The 26,744-nt window shown below is 46.7% G+C and overlaps 1 protein-coding gene and 1 non-coding gene across 2 annotated transcripts in view; both read right to left on the bottom strand.

Moving 5' to 3' along the window:
- Positions 1-6,525: 6,525 nt before the first annotated feature.
- KLHL22 (kelch like family member 22) overlaps positions 6,526-26,744 on the bottom strand; it is a 38,353-nt gene continuing 18,134 nt past the window's right edge. Inside the window, exons 4-7 of the mRNA XM_060193994.1 lie at positions 23,642-24,360; positions 15,798-15,990; positions 9,178-9,411; positions 6,526-7,507 (exon numbers count right to left, since the gene is read on the bottom strand). Of these exons, the coding sequence (XP_060049977.1) occupies positions 7,142-7,507; positions 9,178-9,411; positions 15,798-15,990; positions 23,642-24,360 (1,512 nt within the window). The 3' untranslated portion in view covers positions 6,526-7,141. The remainder of the gene's footprint in view (positions 7,508-9,177; positions 9,412-15,797; positions 15,991-23,641; positions 24,361-26,744) is intronic.
- Positions 18,769-18,900, bottom strand: LOC132542899 (small nucleolar RNA SNORA36 family). The gene has a single exon (XR_009553866.1). It is a non-coding gene; the product is annotated as a small nucleolar RNA SNORA36 family (small nucleolar RNA).

Genomic DNA, 26,744 nt, shown 5'->3' on the forward strand with positions numbered 1-26,744 from the left:
TCCCGGGCCAGCCGCGGCCGGCCAGGCGGCAGCGCCCGCCCCGCGCGCCAGACCCCACCCTCCGGCCGCGCCGCCCCCACCCCCACGCGGCCCGCGCAGACTGGGGGGCCAACTTGGAGGAGGCCCGCGGGGCGTGGAGGGAGGGAGGGAGGGGGCGCGGGGCCCGGTCGGGGAGGCTCGGTGGCGGCGCCTCCCCTCGACTCTCCAGGCCCTTGTTGGAGATGCCGCCTCTGCTCTCACCGAGTGGCAAAGCCGGGGCGGGACGTAGAGTGGGAGATCAGGGCATCCTGGTCTGGCCCAAGCACCCCAGCCCGAGGCTCCGGAGCGGAGCCGAGCCGGGAAGAGTGGCCTGCAGGCCATCTGGACCGTGGTCGTATTACGGCTGCCAAGTCCTGGGAGACGCGCACAGCGTACACTCCTTGCCATCGGGACGGGACGTGCGCGGGACGACGCCCATGCGGGTGGGCTTGGTCTAGACTACAGGTCTATCGTGGGGTCTGGAGCGGAGACTTGTAAGGGAGGTGATAAGGCCCGGCTGCAGCCACCACTGAATGTGTAGGCAAAGGCATGCAGGGCTAGGGCAGGGGGTGGTAGAGACCCTTCAATCCTTGCTGAGATTAGAGGAGGCTGGAGGGGCTGGAAGAGGGATTTTGTTCAGACTCTTGGGTCACCAGAGGAAAAAGTCCAGGAAATGCAGCTGGTGCAGGAGTACCTGGGAACTTGGGGTGAAAGTACAGAGGAACAGCAAGGAAAGGGTAACAGTGTTGTGGAAAACATAGCCTAGGGGAACCCAGAGTTGTTAGGAGACAAGCAGAGGAATGCCCATGGGAGGGGTGGAATGAGGGGTAGACCTGGGGATAGAGTGGAAGGGGCCGGCCAGGTCTCAGCAAGGATGAACTTGTCATTTGAGGACTTGAGAGCAGATGGGAAAGCCTGAGCAGAAGAGCACCTGCCTTTCCTTGGGAAGCAGGCTGTCTGCAAAGGAGGAAGGGTGATTTCTCAGGAAAAGCCTTGTGTGTCCTCAGTTATGTGGAGGGGCTCTAAGTGGTGCGGCATGGGGATGTGGGAGTGGATGTAAGAGGGCCATCCCCAAAGCTCAAGGATGTGGCTATCACCTCAGAAACAGAGGCCTGGGCCAGTCAGACTGGCATAGGATTGAATGGAGCTAGGGAAGGGGCTTTGCAGTTGAGGACCGGCTATTCACCATACTGGTGTGGGAGGAAGGCCAGAGCAGAGCTTGCAGAGGGCAGCAGTTGGGTGGGCTGGAAGGGGAAGTCACACCCATGTATTCACGAATGTAAACACTCCTCAGGACAAGTAAATAAGCCAACCACTTCTAGACAGCTCAGCCTGGGCACAGGCCTGACCTCAGCAGTGCCAGGACCCCTCCCAGAGAGGCCGAGTTGGCTGCCACTAATAGGTCAGTAGAGGTCCATGTAGCTGCAGTGTCCGTTCCTAGGGTTTGTGGTAACCAAACTCTCAGCTTTAGAGCACAGACTCCCAGATTGGAAGGGACACTTCTCAGCTGGACCAACTTCATGACCAGGTGGGCAGCCCCAAACCTGATCAGCTTCTTCCCCTAGACCTGCCCCCAATTTTCCATCTTTGTAATGGACATCACCAAGAGGATGACTGTCACCAACATCTTCTAAATGTTTCAAATCCCAACCTCTCTGCAAAACCATCATTCTAATCTCCTACCTACTCTCAAGACAAGGCCCAATCTTATCTCAGACCCATAGTCCCCTACATGAGTCCCATAGCTCCCTAGTAGGGAATGGCAAGTTCAGGAGTTGAGAGCACTCAGTGACTCTTTTTTCAGGAGACCGAGAAGTGTTGAAGGAGTGGTGAACCTGCACCCAGTCTGGTGCCAGGTGAATGCCAAGATGAGGAGGGGATGGGTTCATGGAGACCCACAGACATTAGCCACCATGGAAGCCCTAGCCCACAGTCTTGGCTAGGATAGCTTCACAATTTTTTTTGCTGGAAGGGTGAAGTTTATACAGGTCAAAAGGGACAAGCATTTGAGAAGAGATATTCTGGGATGGGGATCAGGGGCCTCAGGAGAAAGTGCTCTGTGTACAGATTTAGTATATTGGGAGGTGAAAGTGTGCACTCAAGATTGTGGAAGGATTCTCAAGTGAACCTCTCTCTGAACTGGGTGATACAGGATAAGGGTTTTTAGGGGGGTCTGTTGCAGGTGGGCTATTCCTGAAAAAGGCAAGTCTGAACCAGGATAGGCAAAGGGTTCCTGTGAGTTTCCTTATTTCAGGGTCCTCCTCTTCTCTGACCATATTTATCTGCTTCAGAACTGCCATGGAGACAATACATGATGGGCCCCCACCCAACAGATTTTATGATAATGGTATCAGCTCAAGGTTGTACAGTAGACATGTTCAGGGACATCTTGGTGCTAGTTGGTTCTTTTCAGTTCATCCCTATTCTCTCCTCAGCTGTTTCCAGCTTTAACTTCAAGGATGTGGTCTGGTCTTATGGTCAACAAATCCTTCCAGTTTTGCAATGACAGGGCAGTGAAGATGGGTGTTCCCTCCTGGCTAGTCAGGCCTGCCTGAAAGGCATGAATGCATGGCTATGAGCATAGGCGAGGAGCCTGACCAGGTGGACAACCAGGGCTACCTAGGCCCAGTGGCAGGAAGTGGTATGGGAGATGAGGCTACAAGTGGAAGACTGTCACCCAATTCCCAGGACTTAGAGCCTGAGTTTTATTCAGTTCCATCCTCTGCAGGGCCTCTATCTCAGAGACCTGTTGCAAATTTATGAACATCTGTGCCTTGCTGGTACTTAATTCATGACATACGAAAATTGAGGAGCATTTATGGTACTAAGAAGTTTCTGTCGTCTGCAAAGAGTTGCTGTTCTGATAGAGAAGTGCAGGGTTTAAGTGTGAGTAGGGAATCAAAGTAACAATCCTGGGTTGAGGATGAGGGTGGATGTTCGGCTTCATGGCGTGGGGGAAGGTAGGGGGAAGATGGGATGGGACGTAGTCTTTTGGTGGTGGGAATGGTGTTTTTTTTTTTCCTCCAGGGTTATTGCTGGGGCTCAGTGCCTGCACCACAAATCCACTGCTCCTGGAGGCCATTTTTTCCCTTTTGTCACCCTGGTTGTTTTACCATTGTTTTGGTTATTATTATTGTTGTTATTTATGTAGTTGTTGGATAGGACAGAGAGAAATGTAGAGAGGAGGGGAAGACAGAGAGGGGGAAAGAAAGATAAGACATCTGCAAACCTGCTTCACTGCCTGTGAAGCGACTTCCCTGCAGGTGGGGGGCTGGGGCTCGAACCGGGATCCTTCCACAGGTCCCCACGCTCTGCACCACATGTGCTTAACCCACTGTGCTACTGCCCGATCCCCAGTGGGAATGGTGTTTATGTACACTCCTATTAACTTGTACTCATATAAATCACTAGTATGAGAGAGGAAAATTGATTGAATGTCTCAAACTTTTTAAAGCACAGACTGAGTCTTTTTAATATGTAGGCTGAATCTTTGATATGTTGACTCTCTTAAAAGCTTAGACCAGGGAGAACAGAAGCAACTGGTGGCACAGCTACATACAAATAATGTCAAAGGACATAAATTATGGTGATGTTGTGTATGATACAGCAAATCCTAACAAAGGGATTTTTCAAAGTGAACCCAATTGCCAAATAATGTAATTATAGCAATAACTATCTATTGTCTTCTTAAACCCTAAGACAGCAGGAACCTCACTTTTCCTCTATAGAGCCTATATTTCCCCCAGTTCTAGAACCTCTAGGGTGGGACTCACTTTCCTGCATGCTTCTCTCAATTCATACCAAATGATATTGCATCCACCGATTCCAACCTAATCAATGCAACAAGTATGCTTCATTTCAGACTGTGTCCAGAGACTTCAGGTGTGGAATGACAACCCTTCACCCTCATTACTCGGGTAAGACCTTTCCTTTCATAGTATTCTCTGATTTCATTCCAGGTGGTTCACTTCCTAACAAAGTCCCAAAACCTAGATATAGACCAGGTCCCATGAGATAGAGCATATGTTCACGTATCCATAAATTAGGGTAAAATATATACCTGAAGGCAAAAGTACACAATAGTCTGCAGTGAGTCAGAATAAAGTTCATAATGAAATAGTGTCTACTTAGACTTAGATACCCTCCTCACCTACTTCCTATTCCAGTTCTCTTAACTCACTCCAAAGCTAACCTTATCAAAGCAAGGACTGCAAAAGCTGAATAAGGGCAAGAGACTGGCATACTTTAATAATGACTCTTTAGTCACTATCAGGCCATCCCATCAGCTGGGGCCCTATTCGGGGAGTCCTGAGATTCACAAACAGACATGATGGGCCTAGACCTCGAATAAATCCCTCTCTCCATTGTTACCAGTCATCTCTATCAGGAACACAATAGACCTCTTTGTGGACCCCCATAGGACCTTGCCCTCAACTTGGATCAACAACAGTAGAGAATGTTCCATCCTCTGAAGGGAGGCTGGACAACATACTCTATGCTACACCTGAGAAAGATGGGTCCTGATATTGGGACAGCTTGGAATGCTCTTACTCATGACCACAGAATGTGAGCTCAGCTCTACAGGGATGCAGAGGTCACATAGGCTCCTAAGCTGAATATGGGCCCCAGACCACATCAAATCGATGGGGTTTACAGTCAACAATATTTATATCCCTTCCCCATATTAGAGAGCTACTCTCTTCCCTGATCCAGCTTTCTGGTCCTATTTATAGCCATGATATCATCTCCCCAGACAATAACTTGGATCCATCTGCATATCAGATTTCAGGCTCAGGGGAAAAAAGGGAAAAAAAAAAAAACCTAATATAGCCATAGGCCCTTTGGAATATAACTAAAATATGCCTACTAGCTATCTAAAAAATGGAGGACCCCCCCACACACACACTCTTCATCTGCACTATTCCAGCCTTTAGGTTCATGATTGGTCAACAATTTGTTTGGCTTTGTATGTTAACTCTCTTTTCAACCACCAGGTTCCAAGTGCTAGCATGATGCTGATCAGACTTCCCTGGACAGACAACCCCACCAATGTGTCCTGGAGCTCTGATTCCTCAGAACCCAGCCCTACTAGGGAAAGAGAGAGACAGGCTGGGAGTATGGATCAACCTGTCAATGCCCATGTTCAGCAGGGAAGCAATTACAGAAGCCAGACCTTCCAGTTCTGCATCCCACAATGACCTTGGGTCTATATTCCCAAAGAGTTAAAGAATAGGAAAGCTATCGGGGAGGAGATGAGATGGGATACGGAGTTCTGGTGGTGGGAATTGTGTGGAGTTGTACCCCTCTTATCCTATGGCTTTGTCAATGCTTCCTTTTTATAACAATAAATAAATAAATAAATAAATAAATAAATAAAATAAAAGCTGTCAGGGGAGGGGATGGGATACAGAGTTCTGGTGGTGGGAATTGTGTGGAGCTGTACCCCTCTTATCCTATCGTTTTGTCAGTATTTCCTTTTAATAAATTAAGAAAAAAAAGAAAAGGCCACTGTGTGGGCCATACTATGAGATCAGTTGGAATGTTGAAGAACATGGCCATGCTGTCCCATTAGTGAGTTACCAGGGTCAACAGTGGGTTTGCTACCCCAAAGTGTAGGTATATGATGTCATTGCATTTTAGGAGTAGGGATGTTTCTTCAGAGCTATCTGATCTCAGAGACATCAAGGTAGGTGACACAATCTGAGGGTCAGATAGTGACTTACCAGCCTCACCCCTAACCCCCAAATCCTTATGTATCTGGAAATCAGAGTCCAGAGCATTCAGCTGCCTCTCTATTCACTCCCATCACACATCGGACTTTGGATAAGGAAGCAGGGAACAAAGGAAGATTTTTTTTTTCATCACCATGCTCTGCCCAGGAGAGGGAAGGCCAGGGCCTTAGGAAGTTATAGACTCACAGGCCTGCCAGACCACTTCTTTGCTGCCAGGGAGTTCTGTGGTGGTGGTATATGGGTGTGGGGAGAGCACAATTGTGCTTTGTGCCAGGACCCAAACCCACCCAGCTGGCAACCCTGGAAAGGTTCCATCTGCTGCACCAGCAGGCCCGTTGCAACACTGTGTGAAGGGCCACCCAGTGAACCTGGAGGTAGCTCCCCACTATACACAAAGACTCAGGAGATCCAGGAGTGGGGCACAGACTAGTGGGAGCCCCCTCACTCAGACAAGTCTTCCAGGTCCAGCTACTGACTGTATTCTATTCCTCAGGCATTGAGGCTGTTTCCAGAAACTCAGGCTGAAGGTATATTTGGGATCAGGAGACTGATAACCAGAGACAGCCCAAAGTCCAGAGGGTAGCTCCTCACAGGGTAAAGTGCTCAGGTGGTCAGTGAGGCCTGTCACCAGATAGGGACAGCTTTCCCTCCTAGCCTGGATGTACTGAGTTCTTCACCACCAACAGCTCTAGTTCTATTAAGTCTATGCCCCCAGGGCTGCTGACCTGGACAAACTGAAAGTGAGGCTGGGGCCACAGGAAAAACAATCCACACCTTTTGTAAGACGATTTATTTCATAACAACAAAGAAGGATCAGAAAAGCCCAGCTGTAGGGAATGTTCATCACTAGAACCAGTCTGAGGCAACTTTTAACTAACTATGCACCCTCTCTGGCCCTTGGCAGCTCTCAATCACGCAAACCCCTTCCCCACCTGCAGCGGGGGTAGGGGGGTATCATGTGCCTTGGTCCCTTTGCCTATGTCCTTAGGAGTGCACACTATACATATGCAAGGAACCAGGTCCCTCTGGAGAAGGCTACCTTTTCAGCAAAGCAGGGATCAGAACCAGAGAGCAGGAAGGCCCGAAATAGCTGGTAATGGCGTGTCCAGTCCTAGCTGAATAAAGGGGCTGGTAAACTTTGTCAGGGGCTAGAGCCCTTCCCAAACATTTCCCACTAAAGAGAAATTCACAGTCAAAGGTCTGCAGCTCTGCAAAAACACCTGCTGCAGCTCAGATGAGGGGCTAGTGTAAAGACAGGATGGCAGCAGCCGGAGCCAGGGGTGACAGGAGGGTCACCCGCCCCCTGGGGTAAAGTGTTGTGGCTTGGGCCACTATGAGGCCCACTGCCCTAAGAACTCCCACCATCCTACCCCTCTAACATCAGCCTGGGACTAGTCCTCACTGGAGTTGTCAAACTCCTCCCAGTCAGACACACTCATTACCTCAGAAGCAAAGTCTGGGTTAGCCTGGTTGTGGTCAGGTGTCCCACGGACTGGCTCAAGGAGCAAGGTGCGGGGTAGGGTTAACACACACGCTGCTAGGCCTGAGATAGAATTGTCTAGCTGGGGACCCTCCTCCCAGCAGTCCTTTTCCACGTCGTAAATGTGCACATAGTCTGTACGGCTACCACGATTGTGTGAGCGGCCGCCTAGCACATAGATCCTGTTGTCCAGCACAGCAATGCCAGGTTCACCATGCCCTGCTGGGAGTGGGCAGACAGATGACCACTGCCCAGATGTGCAGCTGTAGCAGGCCACCTGCAAAAACAAAGACAGTAAAACTGGGACACAGTACCAACCCACTCAGGGCTAGTTGAGCACTCCTGGCCAGCCAGGCTCTAGCCTCACATCTAGAGTAGGGGGACACAGTGTGCCTGTGGGAAAAACTAGCTTTCCCTCCCTCAAGAGAGAGAAGACTTAGAGCTAATAAGACAAGTCTGTAACCCAGGAGGTGGCACAGTAGATAAAGTGTTGGACTCCCAAGCAAGAGGTCCTGAGTTTGATCCTCATTACTGCATGTGCTAGTGTGATGCTCTGGTTCTCTCTCTTCCTCTCTCTCATAAATAAATAAATCTTTAGAGCTCAGGTGGTGGTGCATTTGGCAGAGCACATATGCTACAAGCAGCAAGGACCCAGGTTCAAGCCCTGGGTCCCCATCTGTAGGGGGAATTTTCATAAGTGGTAAAGTAGTGCTACAGGTTTCTCTGTGTCTCTATACCCTTCTCAATTTCTATCTCTAAAATAAAACAAAATACAAAAAATTAAATAAGCAAATCTTTAACATAAAGAAATTAAATAAAAAAAGAGTCAGGTGGTAGCGCAGTGGGTTAAGTGTACGTGGCACAAAGCACAAGGATCTGTGTAAGGATCCAGGTTCAAGCCCTCAGCTCCCCACCTGCAGGGGAGTTGCTTCACAGGTGGTGAAGCAGGTCTGCAGGTGCCTATCTTTCTCTCCCCCCCTGTCTTCCCTTCCCCTCTACATTTCTCTCTGTCCTGTTTAACAACGACAGCAATAACAACAACAACAATAAAATAAGGGCAACAAAAGGTGATTTGGTCCAGCAGCAATAGAAAATGAAAACACTGGCCTTGTGGTTCTCAGCAGGAAGGCCCGTTATCACAGCCTGCTGAGCTCCACCCCAGCTTTCAGTCAGTGGTCTGAGAATCTGCACTCAAAACAAGCTCCCATGCTAGGACGACTGGCTGTTGCTAATTTGGGATCACACCCTGAGAGTCAAGGCTGTGAAAAACCCAGTAAGCCATAAGTTACTTGTCATAAACTGGAATAGTTAAAACTTAGATCAACCCAAATGATGTGCTAATCTGGCAAAATTTATAAAAACAGAGTGGGATTACAGATGCTGTATTAACATAGAAAACACCTATGAGCTGTTCCAGCCAGGTTAGACTGGGATACTCTTGCAATTTTGTGGCAATTAGGCTTAGGCTGAATCAAAACACTGCAGTAGAGGGACAAGATTCTGAGCCTTCTTCCTCATCCATCTCTGGTTTTTAAAAGTTCTGTAATCGTGGTCGTATCATTAAAGCTTTCAATAATAATAAAAACTATCCTGTTTACTGTAGTGATAGAGCAGATTAACTGTGCACACACAGAGTGAGCCCAAATGTAAACACTGGACGCTGGGTGAGAAGGAGGGTTAGTGTAGGTGCCTCAATGGCAATAAGCACAATCACTGAAATGCTGATCATAGTGAAGGCTGTACTTGAGTGTGTTCCTGAGAGGTAGGTGAGAGGCATATGTGAGAACACTCTGTACTTTCTGCTTGATTATGCTGTGAACCTGAAACTACTCTAGAAAGGGAAGAGGGCACACATCACAATCTCTCTTCTTTGTCACTAACAACCTGAAGGCATAGTTGTTGTTACCACGTGTGCGTGGGTGTATGTGTGCCACCCTGCTGGCTCACCTGATGCACATCCCTCCGGTATCCAGCATCATTGTTGCTGCCCCCAATCACATACAGCTTATTCAGGAGGGTAGCCATGCCATGCCAGGCCCGCCGCACAGGTCCTTCTGCCAGCGCCTGCCAAGTGTTGCTGCCTGGGTCATAGCAGTGTGTCTCCCTCAGGTAGTCTTCCCCTCTGCGGCCACAGGTAATGTACATCTTCCCTTCCAGAGTGGCTCCCGCGTGAGCGTACACCTGTTTGGAGCCACAAAGAGAACCAGAGGCGGGCAGGGAGGGGCAGAAGTGGAGTGAGGGTGGTGATGGAGAAGGCTGGGAGCCCTGGCTGAGGCTGTTCACGCCCCACAGCTGCCTGATGCTTCATGACTTTGACTTGCTCCCCAAATACAGATAACAATGATCCCTGGACTCCCACTGGACATACTGCCCTGGACATCCACTCTGACTTCCTTCTAATAGGGAACAAGTCTATGAATACAGAGAGGAAATCTATGCTTCTACAATGGGAAGAACAGATTTTTTTCCCCCATGAGAAAGAGAAAAAGAGGGAGGGAGGAAGGGGAAGGGACACACACACACACACACAAACACCAGAGCACTGTTCAGCTCTGGCTTATGGTGGTGCTGGGGATTGAGCCTAGCACCTCAAAGCCTCAGGAATGGACATCTTTTGTAGAATCATTCTGCTGTCTCCCCAGCTCAGGGAGAACAGATTCTTTACCTTTCTCCTACCCCTAAAGAAGACATCTGGAGAAAAAAAAAAAAAAAAGACGTCTGAATGGGGAATTTAAAGTAGTCAAAACATCACTTACAGACCCAGTGTGTGTGGGGGGGAACAGCACTTCTGGGAATCCCTGACCCATCAGTCACATCCAGCTCTCTTACACCCAATGGCTACTCAATATTTCAAAATGTCTGCAAATAACATAATAATGTAGTGGGGAAAAATAAGATGTTATTAACAGGACATGGTGATTTTCAATGACACACACCAGAAACAATGCAATGGCACATCAATAAAAAAAAAAAACAACAATATATAGGTGAGATGGTGAGCCAGGAGGTGGTTCAGTGTTTGACTTACAGACATGAGGTCCTGAGTTCAATCCCCAGCACCATCTGTGCCAGACTGATGGTCTTGTTCTGGTTATCTCCCTCTATCATTAATAAAACATTAAAATTTTTTTTCTTAATTTATTCATTTATTGGACAGACAGAAACTGAAATGGAAGGAGACAGAGAAGGAGGGAGAGGGGCAGGTGGTGGCCCATCTGGTTAAGTGCACACATTATAATGCGCAAGGACCCAGGTTCAAGCCCCTACTTCCCATCTGCAGAAGGAAAGCTTCACAAGTGGTGAAGCAGTGCTGCAGGTATCTTTCGGTTGCTATCTCCCCCTTCCTCCCAATTTCTGGTTGTCTCTATCAAATAAATAAAGATACTAAAATTAAAAAAATAAAAAAGGAGGGAGAAAGAGAGACACCTGCAGCCCTGCTTTGCCGTTTGTGAAGCTTCCCCTTTGCAGATGGGGATTGGAGGCTTGAACTTGGGTCCTTGTAGCACTGTAACATGTGTGCACAAACACATGCACAACCCCACTAAGACATTTTTCTGTTTTGCCTCCAGGATTATCACTGGGGCTTGGCGCCTGCACTAGGAATCCACTGCTCCTAGAGGCCATTTTTTTCCTTTTTGTTGCCCTTGTTGTTTATCATTATTGTCGTCATTGCTGCCATTGTTGTTGGATAGGGCAGAAAGAAATTGATAGAGGAGGGGCCGAGCGGTAGCGCAGCAGGTTAAGTGCAGGTGGCACAAAGCGAAGGACCGGCATAAGGATCCCGGTTTGAGCCCCCGGCTCCCCACCTGCAGGGGGGTCGCTTCACAAGCGGTGAAGCAGGTCTGCCAGTGTCTATCTTTCTCTCCCCCGTCTTCCCCTCCTCTCTCCATTTCTCTCTGTCCTATCCAGCAATGACAGCAATGACAACAATAAACAAGGGCAATAAATAAAAGGTTTCTTGCAATTCGCACCATATGCATTTAACCTGCTGCGCTACCACTTGCCACTCTCCCCCCATAAAACATTTATAAAGTGAGATGTAGTAGTCTGGGAGATGGTGTAGTGGGTAAGTTTTGGGATTCTCAAGCATGAGGTCCTGAGTTTGATTCCTGGCATCACATGTGCCAGAGTGATGCTCTGGTTCTCTCTTCTGCTCTTTCTCATTAATAATATCTTAAAACTAAACAGTGGGAATGGTTATGCAAAGAGACTCATGCCTGAGACTCCAAAGTCCCAGGTTTAATCCCCCATACCACCATAAACCAGAGCTGAACAGTGCTCTGGTAAAAAAAACAGTGAGGGGTGGTCCAGGAGGTGGCACAGTGGCTAAGGCACTAGACTTTCAAGCATGAGGTCTTGAGTTCAATCCCTGGCAGCACATGTACCAGAGTGATGTCTGGTTCTTTCTCTCTCTCCTCCTATCTTTCTCATTAATAAATAAATAAAATCTTTATTTAAGTGATCCGGGAGGTGGCGCAGTGGTAAAACTTTGGACTCTCAAGCATGAGGTCCTGAGTTCGATCCCCGGCAGCACATGTACCAGAGTGATGTCTGGTTGTCTGGTTCTTTCTCTCTCCTCCTATCTTTCTCATAAATAAATAAAATCTTAAAAAAAAAATTTTTATGATTAAAAAAAAAAATTTATTAAAAAAAAAAGTGAGGGAAGTGAAAATAGCTCACTCAGTGTATTGCTATGCTATGCATTCAACCTAGGTCCAAGCCCGCTCCCCACTGCACTAAAGGAAGCTTTTTGTGCTGTGTGTCTCTCGCTCTCTCTTCCCTCTATCTAAAAAAAGGGGTGTGTGTGTGCAAAACCAAATGTAAGAAACAAAACTACTTTAATGGTGAGTAATGAATGAAGGAAATAAACATATCACCCTTTAATATGGTTCTCAGCCTTTTATTTGCATAACCAGGTGTCTACATACTGCACAGGCGATTTCATCACTCTAGGCTACTTTTTTACTCTGATGAAAAAAGACAGAGGGCAGGGGAGATAGCAAAGAGACTCCCATGCCTGAGACTCCAAAGTCCCAGGTTCAATTCCCCACACCACAAGTAAAAGGTGATCAGTGCTCTGGGGGGAGGGGGATTGCAAGGTGAGGAGGTGGTAAGGAGATGGTGGAGGAAAAGGTGGAGGAGGGGGCGGGGAACACGTCTGGAGTCTCCCCTAAAACTATAGCACCTCCTATGTGGTGTTGGGGCTTGAGCCTAGGTGGCACACATGATAAGGCACTCATCCTTCGATCTTCAACTGAAATGTACTTTCTACTACACTCTGGCGGGCCACCTCCTTGTGGCCCAGTCAGCCCTATTACATGTAGCCCACAGCACAAGCACTCTACTGTCTCCACGACTTCCACTTTCACAGTCACTCACATAAGCCTGCTCTAAGCTCAACAGCATACAGTATCCTCAACAGCATACCCTTGGGTCCCCAAGCAAGACACTGTGTATGTTTGTTTGTCTGGGGGGGTTGGAGGTCCCAGGGATTGACTGATTTCATCTTTCACCTATCTGCTGGTTTGTCTCTCATTGGTGTTCTCAGATGCCAGACTCTTCAGTTTCAAGTTTGAGGTAATGTGAAGAAAAAAGTCCAAGGAACACATCACTGTACTACCTTATCCTTCAGAACCCAAGACCCCCTAGTTGGTCTGATTCTACCCTCAACCTTTCTCCAGAGTCTTCCAGTGTTTGTTTTATATATAAAGTCCAGAGCTGAGTTGTACTTGCTGAGAGGAATTGGGAAGAACACATCTATTCTATCTTCCTGGGAGTGTGAGATCTCTCTGGTGATGTTTAAGTGAGAAGAGAAAGGGCTCCCTGCAGAGTCCAGCTTCCATTCCCATGGATGCATAGGAAGGCAAGGACCAGCCTTCGTCACAGGGAGAGCCTCTGACCAACAGTCTCTGCCTGCTGTTGGGGGCAAGGAGTCCACAGCCTATAACCATGGTGGAGTAGGCATGTACTTAGTGATGCCACAATGGTGAAACTAACTATGAGGATTCTTGAGGAACAGGTAGGTGAGAGAATGTCACAGACACAAGGTCACATGACAGCTTATATCTGTGAGGGTCCAATCCTACACAGTGCCTGCAAACAGCCTAGAGATTTCCTGCGCTGGTCATACAACTACCTGCTCTGGATCTCCTTCCCACAGGACCTGTGAAACCCTGGGATCATCCATCTACATCCCTGGCTGCTCCCCTCTCATGATGCCTATTTGTCTGTAACCACTCTCCTGGCAGCACACTTCCTGTTCTGATGAGTCCCTCTCATGTCTATATGGGGGCTGCCCACTCTCCATAGTTGTGGGCTTTTAGTGTCAATATTGACTCTTCCAGTTGGATACCTGCTGGGATTTCTACTGTCTTATGTTCTAGATGGGAATTTCCAGATAATTTTATACTTCTGAGCCCATCTGTCCTCTTGCTGAGTGACAGGTATTCATATTTGTAGCTTGGTGTGAGTATGATTTATTCCTTTGAACTCCCTAACATCTGGTCCATCAGCCAGTTTGGCCAGTTGACCAGCAAATTTCAGCTCACATTCATCTTCCTCCCCCTCCTCTTCATCCTCCATAACCCTTCATAGAACACTACCACCTCTACCTGGACCACCCAGTGGCATAGGGACTACAATTTTGCCCCCTTCAACTCTCTTCTTTCCATAAGCACTTCCCATGCTTCTCTCTTTCTCAGAAAAAACTTAATTCTTGCTTCTGGCCAGAAGGTCTCTCCTTCCCTTCTAAATAGCTGTTCATCTTCCTTTAGGCCTTGGTGTCACACCATCCCCAGCTGGGCTTTCCCTAAACAGTTTATCAAGATTTCTTTTGGGGGGTCCAGGTGGTGGTGCACCTGGTTAAGTGCACATAATAGAGTGCCCAAGGGTGAAGTTCAAACCCCTGGCTCCCCACCTGTAGGAGGAAAGCTTCACATGTGGTGAAAGAGGGCTGCAGGTGTCTTTCTCTCTCTCCCTATCTCCTCCTCCCCTCTCAATTTCTGTCTCTATCCAATAACACATTAAAAAAAAAATTAAAACATTTAAAAAGATTTTAAAAATTTCTTCTGCCAGAGGCCACCTCCCTGGACATTGTTTAGCTCAATCTTCTCTCTACTTCCTTCAGCTCACTTAGCCTAATTATTAACTTATTATTCTGTTTAGTGGTTATGTTTAGGCCATGAACACCATGAGTTTAATACCTTTGTCATTTCTCACCACAAACAGACCCAAAGGAATTGGAATAGGGTAAGTGTTTATTAAGTTGTTGCTGAAATGGGGTCAGAGATAGAGAGCTCACTGGGTAGAACGTGTGCCTTGCCATGCACATAGCTGTGAAAGAGTGTTTGCTCCAACCCCTGGCTCAGGACAGTGATGGGAAGCTGGTTGAAGGTTGAGGTTGCCACACTGTGGTCAAGCACAAGAACTGCAGCTCCACTGCTGGCTTCAAAGATCAGCCTCTCCTCTCCACCTACCTAGGAGGGCCCATTCATACACTTCCCTGAAGAAGGGAATTCAGGATTCCACTCTTCCACTCTTTTTTTTTTTTCTTAAGTTTTTTTTTTGTTATCTTTATTTATTTTATTGGATAGAGAAAGCCAGAAATTGAGGGGGGGGTGATAGAGAGAGATAGAGAGACACCTGCAACCCTGCTTCACCACTTGTGAAGCTTCCCCCCTGCAGGTGGGGACAGGGGGCTCAAACCAGAGTCCTTGCACACTGTAACATGTGCGCTCAACCAGGTGTGCCACCACTCGGCCCCTCAAGATTCCATTCTTAACCACCACTTCTTAAGGACCCCAATCTTCCCTGTGAAAATCTTGCTCCTTCTCCAGGATGAGGTACAGAGTATCTTCCCCAGAGCTGAGAAGCAAACAGCAGGCCAACTTTCTGGACACTGTGGGCTACTGGGAGGAGCTAAACTCAGCCAGGTGACTCAGCCAACTCCTTGGGGAGTTGGGGGAAGATCACAGATCGAGAGAGGAGGTCTAGGAAGGCATTGGGAAAGCAGAGTTCTTGAGGTTGCTGGTGTGGCAGGGCCCACACTGAGTCCCCTTTTGGGGATCCAGGAGATCTAGCAGATAGCTAAATAGATGGCAATGCCAGTGTTATGAGCCTGTGATTAGGGGCCAGGTACCAAGAATGGGCATTAATGAGTTTTTTTGTTTGTTTGTTTGTTTGTTTGTTTGATAGAAGCAGACAGAGGGAGAGAGAGTAAAAGAGATCACATGGAAACTTCCTTCAGTGCAGTGGGGGCTAGGCCCGAACTTGGGTGGTGCACGTGGCAAAGCAGTGTGCTATCCGAGCGAGCTATTTTGCTAGCTCAAGAATTGATCCTTGCTGAGATCTCATGCCTGGTTCTAGAGATAGGGCCCAGGAAACGACCAAAGTCTCAGCATGAGAAACTCAAAGACTGAAGTTCTGAGGGCTGGGAACCTGACACCCAGAGGTAGTCTTGTTCAGTGCTTTAGTACAAGGTCTTTGATGGGATACCTTTGTAGCTTACTCCACAAACAAAGGAGAAGAAAGTTCGCTGGAAAAGGCCCCTCTTGGAAGAGTTTCCTTACCTCCCTTTTGAGTGCAGCCACGTAAGTCCAGGTGTTGGTGGCGGGGTCGTAGCGCTCCACAGCATTCAGGTCATTGTGGTAGTCCCGGCCAGCCACTGCGTAGATGTAACTGCCCACAACGCACACACACAAGTCAGCATGTTCCTGCTGCAGTGACTGGATCTGGAACCAGCGGTTGTGTCGTGGGTCATACCTTGTGATGAGACAAGAATAACATATCACTAAAAGGTAAGAGAGATGGGCTGGGAAAATAGCTAGTGAGGATAGATGGTGTGCTGCTTTGCCATGTACTCAAGCCAGCTTAGAGCCCAGACCCCATGAGTCTCTTACTTTAGCATGCTGCACTACCTCCCCAACCCTCGCCTATACTAGCTCCAAACACCCACTAGTTCACAGGCTGGCTGCTCATTTGTCCTCATCATCCTCCCAGCACATACATCAGAATCCCAACACCTTAGCCTAGTATCTAGTCATTTGCTGCCTAAATCCACACCACCCTTCAAGCACTCAGCCCCTGCCTCAGTCTTGCTCCACTTCCTGGGACTTTCCTGTCCCTTGTTCCTCTCTACATGTCCTGAGCCTGGTTTTCCGGTGGGTGAACAGGGGAGGTGGAACACAGGTAGGTGTGCTCTTTGGGTGAATACCGAGAAATCAAGAGCCACCAAATGCCCGGACCCAAAGAGCCTGAGGCTCAAAGCCCTGACCTGTCTGGCTGGCCCTTTCCCTGAGACATCAGCGCTCTTCCCAGAGTCTCTCTCCTTGCTCAAGTCTGTGTGGTTACAGCCTCTTTCAGGCAAGTGCTCTTATTTCTCAACAGTAAGTCCAACTCCAAAGAACAATCCAAAATTCACCTGGCTCAAACAACAGCAAACAAAGTTCCCCTTGGCCTGTGTGTATGGCAGCTGGTGAAAAGACAGGTTTTATTCTTTGCCTCAATGCACAAGGTAGACTATCTAGCTGCTTCTTTCTGCCTTTGCTGTTTGGCCAGCCCCTCCATCCACTGGAAATTACAGGATATAGGATGCCTCAGAAGTTGGAGTCAATAGGAGAAAAGGCACATGCACCTGGTCACACAAGCCTGGGTCTGAATGCTAGCTCTGCTCATGTCTGGCTGGAGGAATCCAGGCATCAGCTGAACTCAACTGCTCGCTCAGTCCCTCCAACTGCCTGCCTAGAACAGCTTCTCGTGAGGAACAGTGAAAAGATGGGTGAATTCCAACACCTTAGCCCAGTACCTAGTCATCTGGTACCCCCAGAAGGTTCTTATGAATTTGAAGGGCATTTCTAAAGGACTGAAGTTCATTTCTGCATTCTTAGATTTCTGCACAGCACTCATTGACAGATCACAGCAGATCATGCACTACCTACTGACTAGATTACCAAAGGAATAAGGATGTCAACAGTGGTATCACTTAGTTACTCTATACATGCTCACTGGATCAGGTCCCATGCTCAGTGGTTAAGAATTTGAAAGGAAACCAGAGACCAGGACCCTAATTTCCACTGTAGAAGGGGAAAGCAGGTTAAAGAAAACAGTGTCCACAAATAGTCAATATAATGATAGTTACCATGAAGGGAGAGAAATGTGTCAGCCTCTGGGTTATATTTCAAGGACAGGGAGAGGGAGAGGGAGAGGGAGAGGGAGAGGGAGAGGGAAGGAGAGAGAATATGACCCACCAGGTCAGGTATTCATGATGCTGGGGAGGGACAGAGAGAGAGGATATGTAAGGGACAGAGCTCCCTTACAGAGGCCAGACCTCTTGAGAAGATGAATGAGGATAGTGAGACCTGGGGATGGGAGACAGGCTAGAAGAAAGCCCCGTCCACTGGCTTTCCCCGGGCATAGCACTTGCTCGTGTGTACTACTCTTCTTCCTTATTGTCAGTCAAAAACAAGTCACTATCTTCTGACTGAGACCCTCCAGATGGTTTCACTTGCTTCCTACTCATCACCTGCCCTCAGAGCTTCCCAGGCTGAACCCTTTTGGATTTGTGGTTTCAGATTCAAGTGTGTGCCCGCACATACATATAGCTATACAAACTCATAGCCACAACTTCACTGAATTTTCTCTTTTTTAATGGCTGATATGTATTGTGTGTGTACACACACATACCCCCTATAATTTATGGTGGTGCTGGGTATTGAACCTGGGACCTCTGGTGCCTCAGGCATGAAAGTCTTTTTGCATAACCATTATGCTCTCTCACCCCAGTCTTATAACTTATTTTTTTTCTTATTTTTTTAATATTTTATTTATTTTCCCTTTTGTTTCCCTTGTTGTTTTATTGTTGTCGTTATTATTGTTGTTATTGATGTCATCATTGTTAGATAGGACAGAGAGAAATGGAGAGAGATGGGGAAGACAGAGAGGGAGAGAGAAAGATAGACACCTATAGATCTGCTTCACTGCCTGTGAAGTGACACCCCTGCAGGTGGGGAGCCGGGGGCTCAAACTGGGATCGTGATGCCGGTCCTTGTGCTTTGCGCCAAGTGTGCTTAACCCACTGTGCTACCGCCCGACTCCCTTATAACTTATTTCTTAAAATACATTTTTCAGTTATTTGTCTCCATTTTTTTAAAAACTTTTTTTTAACTTTATTTATTTATTTATTTGTTTGTTTGTTTTTCCTCCAGGGTTGTAGTTGGGGCTCGGATGAATCCACTGTTCCTGGAGGCTATTATTTCCCTTTTGTTGCCCTTGCTGTTTTTTATTGTTGCTGTGGTTATTATTGTTGTTGTTATTGATGCTATTGTTGTTGGATAGGACAGAGAGAAATGGAGAGAGGAGGGGAAGAGAAAGATAAATACCTGCAGACCTGCTCCACCGCCTATGAAGTGATCCCCCTGCCAGTAGGGAGCCGGGGGCTCGAACTGAGATCCTTATCCTAGCCATTGCACTTTGTACCATGTGCACTTAACCCACTGTGCCACCGACCAACCCCCATCTCCATTTTTTTTAAGCAGATGTTTCTGTAATAAGACAAGAAGTAAATGAATAGAGAAATACTGTATCCAATCATCTCCCCTAGTCTGTATTTCAATGTCCCTGAGTTCTATTAACAGAACAGGAAAGTTTCCCAGAACTGAACTCAACACTCTGCATAGTCTCACTGAGTTTCACTAACATTTACGCATATTTTGAACTATCATCCTATTGTAAATTCAAAAGCAAAGTCCGGAACTGGTACAAAAATATTCTGGGGTCCTTATTGCACTTTTTTAGACTAGTTGAGCACACAACTGTCCAAGCTCAAACCCTGGTACTACTAGTTGTGTACCCTGGTGGTGGAGGGGATTGTGGTCAGTCTGTCTGTCTATCTCTGTCATTCTAAAATAAGAATGAAAATGTTGATGGCCAGAAGTGATGTCACACACTGTACATGTCCACCTCCCCAAGATGCCACTGTATTTCCATGACTGATTTATGAATTCATATGATAATGTTTTAAAGTTCATTATAATTCAAATCTTTTTTTTGTTGTTGTTTCCAGGATTTTCACTGGGGCTTCATACATGCACAATTTCACTGCTCTCAGTGATACATGGTGCTCCCATGTGGTGGCTAGAGGCTCAAACAGTGGTCCTGGATTGTAAAGTGTGTCCTTTACAGGGGCTAGCACCTAACTGCAACTTTAAAATACTTTCTGATGATGTGGTCTGGGAAGTGGAACAGTGGATAAAGCATCGGACTCTCAAGCATGAGGTCCTGAGTTCAATCCCCAGCAGCACATGTACCAGAGTGATGTCTGGTCCTTTCTCTTTCCTCCTATCCCTCTCATAAGTAAGTAAGTAAATAAATAAATAAATATTAAAAAAAAAAAAAACCTTTCTGACAGGGGTCAGGCGGTAGCGCAGAGGGTTAAGCACATATAGTGCAAAGCGCAAGGACCAGTGTAAGGATACTGGTTCCAGCCCCCAGCTCCCCACTTGCAGGGGGGTCACTTCACAATCGGTGAAGCCGGTCTGTAGGTGTCTATCTTTCTCTCCCACCTCTGTCTTCCCCTCCTCTCTCAATTTCTCTCTGTCCTATCCAGCAACAAAGACAGTAATAACCACCACAACAATAAAACAACAAGGGCAAAAAATAGCCTCCAGGAGCAGTGAATTCATGGTGCAGGCACTGAGCCCTAGCAATAACCCTGAAGGCAAAAACAAAACAAAACAAAACAAAATAAAATACTTTTTGAAATATAGTGGTGGCTTGGGAGGTGGTTCAGTGGATAAGATGTTAGACCCTCAAGCATGAGGTTCTGAGTTTGAGTCCAGGCATCACATGTGCCAGACTGATGTTCTTGTTCTCTCTCCCTCTCTCATAAATAAATTTTTTAATAAATATTTTTCTAAATAAAATATTGTCACAAAAATATCTGAGGAAAAAGTTTATTATTTAAGTTGGGTCAGAACAGCTAAGAGCAGTCAGTGTTCACTACCCCAGAGAGCTATGTGTGGACAGGTGGGAAAGCAGTGTGGGTAATACAGATACAATCAAAGCAAGAAAAATTTTTTAAATTTTTAAAAAGATTTAAAGATTTAATTTATTTATTCATGAGAAAGATAGGAGGAAAGAGAGAAAGAACCAGACATCACTCTGGTACATGTGCTGCCAGGGATTAAACTCAGGACCTCATGCTTGAGAGTCCAACACTTTATCTACTGTGCCACTTCCCGGACCACTAAATAAACACAATTTAAAGGAAAAAGAATCTCCCTCTCTGGTGTATCACACTGAAGTAAAAGACTCTGGAGACAGAGCGTGGCTTTCAGGTCCTGATGCATGATGGTGGAGGAGGACCTAGGCTGAGAGTGAGAGAGTTTTGAAGAAAACTGTATTTACTGTAAACCATTAATCCCCCCCAATTAAAAAATAACAATAATCTCCCTCTTTCCCTACAACGTCTTCTCTTCAACTTGCAGGTTTCTCATACACCACAAATCCCAAACCAAAGTACAGTAGAGGAAGCTCTAGAAACCTAACTGGGGCTGGGGAAACAGCTTCCTCGTTATGCCTGAGGCCCTAAGCCCTAGGCTCATTCCCCAGTACCATGAGAACCCAGAGCTAAGCACTGCTCAAAAAGAAAGAAACCAGAGTTGAGGCCATGGGACTTGCCTTAATTTTTCTCCTTTGCTAAAGAAATAGGAGGATGGGGGGGTCAGGCAGTAGCACAGTGGGTTAAGCGCATGTGGCACGAAGTGCAAGGACCAGCGTAAGGATCCCAGTTCAAGCCCCCAGCTCCCCACCTGCAGGGGAGTCACTTCACAGGCGGTGAAACAGGTCTGCAGGTGTCTATCTTTCTTTCCCCCTCTCTGTCTTCCCCTCCTCTCTCCATTTCTCTTAGTCCTATCTAACAAAGACGACATCAATAACTACAACAACAATGAAAAACAAGGGCAACAAAAGGGAAAGTACTAAGACTTGTGAGAACTATGGCAATTATCTTTGGGAGGTGGAAGGGTAGGGATACAGAACTATGAACTATGGTGGGTGTGTGACAATACACTATAATCTTACAATCTTATAATATGCTATTAACAACAAATAAAAAACAAATAAAAAAAATGAGGGAGTCGGGCGGTAGTGCAGCGGGCTAAGCACACATGGTGCAAAGCACAAGGACTGGCATAAGGATCCTGGTTCGAACCGCTGGCTCCCCAGCTGCAGGGGGGGTCCCTTCACAGGCGGTGAAGCAGGTGTGCAGGTGTCTATCTTTCTCTCCCCCTCTGTCTTCCCCTCCTCTCTATTTCTCTCTGTCCTATCTAACAACAACAACATCAATAACAACAATAATAACTACAACAACAATAAAAACAAGGACAACAAAAGGGAAAATAAATAATGAAAAAGTTATGGTACAAAGCATAGGGCTCTTAATTAAGCATGAGGTTCTGAGTTTGATCCCCAGAATCACACATACCAGAGTAATGTTCTGGTTGTCTCCTTTTTGTAATTTTTTTTTTTTAATTTTTTGCCTCTAGGGTTATTGCTGGGGCTCGGTGCCTGCACTATGAATCCAATGCCATTTTGTTACCCTCATTGTTGCACTTGTTATTGTTGCTGGATAGGACAGAAAAAATGAGAGATGAAGGGAAGACAGAGAGGGGCAGAGAAAGATAAGACACCTGCACACCTGCTTCACCGCCTGTGAAGTGATCCCACTGCAGGTGGGGATCTGGGGGCTTGAACCGGGATCCTTATGCCAGCCCTTGTGCAGCTACTTTTCTTTCTCATCAATAAACAAATCTAAAAACAAAACAAAACAAACCTACAAAGTCACCCATAGAGTAGGAGATATTCAAGAATATTTTTTAAACTTTTTGAAAGTAAGTTTTCCTCATCATCAAAAGGGAATTACTGGGAGCCAGAGGGGAAGCTTCAGGAGCAGTGAGGCAGGCTTGCAGGTGTCTCTCTTCTTCTCTCCCTATCTCCCCTCCCCTCTCAATTTCTCTGTCTTATCAAATAAAAAATAGGAAAAAAAAAAAAAAAAGGAAATGGCCACTAGGTGTGGTGGGTTCACAGAGCCAGCACCAAGACTCAGCAATAACCCTGGTGGCAAAAATAAAAGGGTGGCATGGGTGGTGGCGCACCTGGTTGAGCACACCTATTACAATGCCCAACAATGCAGGTTCAAGCACCCAGTCCCCAACTGCAGGCGGAAAGCTTTGCGAATGGTGGAGCAGTGTTGCAGGTGTCTCTCTGCCCATCTACCACCCCTTCCCTCTTGATTTCTGGCTATCTCTAGCCAATAACTAAAATAATAATTATTATTAATACTTCTCCAAGAGAATTTTGTGTGAATTCAATTATACCAAATGCAAAATGTAGTAATGCCTGGTGCTTAAACTATTATTATTTGTCACCAGGGTTATCACTAGAGCTTGGTCCCTGCACAACTCTACTGTTCCCAGTGACTATTTTTTTCTTTTTTGATAGAGGGTGAGAGATATAGAGAGGAATTGTCCCAGTGCTTGTGAAATTTCCCCTTTACAGGTGAAGATAAAGGGCTTGAACCCAGTTCCCTTGGGCATGGCTAACGTGTATTGTATGCTGCCACCCAGTGCCTAGTACTAACATCATTATCATGATGATTAGTTGCCTCCAGAGTTATTGCTGGGGCTCAGAACCTGCACTGCAAATCCACTGCTCCTGTGGCCTTTTTTTTTTTTTTTTGGACAGAACAGAGAGAAATTGAGACGAGGGGAAGAAAGAGAGGGGGAATGAAAGATAAGACACCTGCAGACCTGCTTCACTGCTTGTGAAGCAAACCCCCTGCAGGTGAGGAGTCAGGGGTTCGATCCAGAATTCTTGAGAGGGTCCTTAAGGTTGCACTATGTGCACTTAAACTAGTGTGCCACCACCCAGCTCCCAGTACTAACACTGAAAAAAAATGGAGAGCTGTGCAGAGGGAATGACAAAAGACAAATAGATGTGGGGGAGAAAAAGAGCAAATTAAAAAAAAAATTTTCAAACCAGAGCACAGCTTAGCTCTAGATTATTATGGTGCTGGGAACTGTACCTGGGATCCTTGGTACCTATGGCTTGAAAATCTTTTTGCGGGGCCGGGTGGTGGCACACCTGGCTGAGCGCACATTATAGTGCGCAAGGACCCGGGTTCAATCCCCCAGTCCCCATCTGCAGAGGGAAAGCTTTGTGAGTGGTGAAGCAGGGCTGCAGGTGTCTCTCTGTCCCTCTCCTCCCTATCCTCCCCTTCCTTCTCAATTTCTGGCTGTCTCTATCCAATAAGTAAATAAAGATAATTAAAAAAAAAAAAATCTTTTTGCATAACCATTATCCTGTCTCCTCAGTCCAGTGGGAAAGAAAAAAAACAGACAGTCAGAACCTTTCCTACCTCCAGCATCGGGACTCAGCACGGAAGCCCTGGACATTGTTGTCTCCTCCAATCAGGTACACGAAGTTGTTGAGCACTGCGATGCCCTGATTGGACATGCGGGGGGCCAGAGAGGCCGTGAAGTGCTTCCATTCTCCCAGCAGTGGGTTCAGGTACTTTGCCTGGTCACTGAGGACGGTGGACGGTGTGGAGTGAATGCCTCCAAAGCCCACGACACAATGGAAGTCCGACCGCAGCTCTGTCAGTGGGCTCTGAAGGTTGGGCTGCAGGCTCTCATTTTGGTGGTACATAAGGGCACTGGCCACTGTGTCCCTCAGGGGGCTAGGCTCCAGCTTGTCATGCAACTGCTGGAGGACCTCAGCTTCCATCAGTGCAAAGCGCACTGTCTCAAGAAGCTTGGGGGGCTCCTGCAGCGAGATTTCATCAGCCTGCACCTGCTCCAGGGAATAATGGTAGAGCAGGGCACCCTCGTACACTTCTGTCTCACAAGAGACTTCCAGGCGGTTGCTGCTGAGGAGGGTGTAGACCTTCTCCAGGGGAAGTTGGCGATATTTGTCAGTCCGACAGAAGGCCACAAAATTTTTGAGGATATACGTGTCTAGTTGGTCGGTCAGGCGGCTCAGGTCAAACAGCTCTGCCAACCGGTACACATCAAGGATGTTTTCTTCATCCACCCAGGACATGAGGAAGTCACAGCAGAAATGGATGATTTCTGGTATCTGTGAAAAGAACAAGACTCAAACCTTACAAGGCCATCTACTACTACAACTGGTCCCGTCAGCCCCTGGATACCATCTACCCAGGCATGGAGGTCTCACTTGCAGGTCTTTTGGACACACTAGATACAACAGGGGCTGGGTTTAGACCCTGGTTCTGAAGTGACCTGCAGCATGTACACAACCTCACTGAGCCTCAGTTTCCTCATCTATAAAATTGTGATAAAGCAGAAAAGAATACATTTTGAATGAGACCATGTGTGCTAGGGAGATAATAAAATGGCCGTGCAAAAACTTTTGTGCTTGAGGCATGCACTTCTATTTTCCTCTTTCCTTTTTTTTAAAAAATATTTTATTTTATTTATTTATTCCCTTTTGTTGCCCTTGTTGTTTTATTGTTGTAGCTATTATTGTTGTTGTCATCGTTGTTGGATAGGACAGAGAGAAATGGAGAGAGGAGGGGAACACAGAGAGGGGGAGAGAAAGACAGACACCTGCAGACCTGCTTCACCGCCTGTGAAGCGACTCCCCTACAGGTGGGGAGCCGGGTTCAAACCGGGATTCTTATGCCAATCCTTGTGCTTTGCGCCACCTGCGCTTAACCCGCTGCGCTACAGCCCGACTCCCTATTTTCCTCTTTCCTAAAATGCTGTTTGTTGTGGGCTCGAACCCAGATCTGTGAGCATGTCAGTATGTGGTCTACTGGGTGAGCTAGCTCCTCCAGCACCAGAAACAATTTTGCATAGAAGTCCAATCTGTTACAAGGACCGGCATAAGGATTCCTGTTCGAACCCTGGCTCCCCACCTGCAGGGGAGTCGCTTCACAGGTGGTGAAGCAGGTCTGCAGGTGTCTATCTTTCTCTCCTCCTCTCTGTCTTCCCCTCCTCTCTCCATTTCTCTCTGTCCTATCCAACAACGACAACAATAATAACTACAACAATAAAACAACAAGGGCAACAAAAGGGAATAAATAAAATAAATATTAAAAAAAAAAAAAAAAGAAGTCCAATCTGTTAAAAAATAAAAGAAAGTGGTCCGGGAGGTGGCGCAGTGGGTAAAACATTGGTCTCTCAGGCATGAGGTCCTGAGTTCAGTCCCCAACAGCACATGTACCAAAGTGATATCTGGTTCTTTCTTTCTCTCCTATCCTTCTCATTAATAAATAAATAAAATACTTAAAAAAAAAAAAAAGAAAAAAAAAGGAAAAGAAAAAAGAAAAAAAAGGAAAAAAAAAGAAAAAAAAGGAAAAAAAAAATAAAAGAAAATCTGGGCTGTTCAAGGTGAAGTGGGGGCTCCCCCTTCTGTAAAATGATGTCGGAGGCACTAAGAAGCACAGATCAAACTGGGAACAACAGATCTCTGAGCTGATGGCTAGGGGAGCAAAAACAGTGTGGGAGCCTATGGTTTGGTGCCAGTGTGGGTGACAAATGCAGGAAGAACATACAGAACAACTGGGAAGAAGAAATGAAGAGCTAAAAGCCAAGAGAAAAGTGAGGCTTAGAGAACAGAGATAGCTACAGGTAATATAAGAACAACTTGTCCCAATATGGAGGAGGGGCAGGAGGTGGGACATCTGGTTGAGCACACACGTTACCATGCACAAGGATCTGGGTTCAAGCACCTGCTCCCCACCTGCAGGGGGGAAACCATCTCCTTTCCCCTTTCAATTTCTTTCTGGCCTATCAAATAATAATAATAATAAAAATAATAATATAATAAAAAGAATGTATGTGAGAGAGAGAAAGAAAGGGAAAAATGCTACAGGAGCAGTAGATTTGTAGTGCCAGCACAAAGCCCTAGTGGCAATTAAAGATGAGAGAGAGAAGGAAGCAAGGAAGCTCAGTGCCTAGGGTGCTGAAGAATGGGAGGGGAGCGCCAGCATGGAGGAGGTGTATGATAATGGTGAGTTCTGGCTGATGAGGGTCTGGAGGCAGCTAAGGGAAATAATTACATGCTGCAAGGTCTGAGAACTGGATGAGAGTTTCTAAAGCAACAACAAGAATACAAGAACAAAAAAGAAAAAAAATCAAAGACAAAAGGAAAATAAGTGTTAGAAACTGAAGAGACCAAGTGTGGAAGCAGAAAAAGCTACTAAGAAAGAATCTGGATGGCAACGCTGGAGGAACTCAGCAACACACCTCACACAGGGCCTTAGGGGCAGCCACTTGTTTCTCTCTGTGATCTTCTCAGGGGCAGGGAGACCCAGCAGAGGGGAAGAAATCAAGGGCCAGGGGAAGAGGGCAATCAGAGCAGATCCACTTTGGCATCCAGGGCTAAAATCTGTCTCACTGAGTTTCATTCCTAAAGTCACCTCTGCTACCTGTGGTGCTGTCCTCACCTGCCTGATCCACCTACATGCTACTACATAATGACTGCTTGGGGAAGCC

This window comes from Erinaceus europaeus, chromosome 1 (assembly GCF_950295315.1).
Source record: "Erinaceus europaeus chromosome 1, mEriEur2.1, whole genome shotgun sequence".
NCBI lineage: Eukaryota > Metazoa > Chordata > Mammalia > Eulipotyphla > Erinaceidae > Erinaceus > Erinaceus europaeus.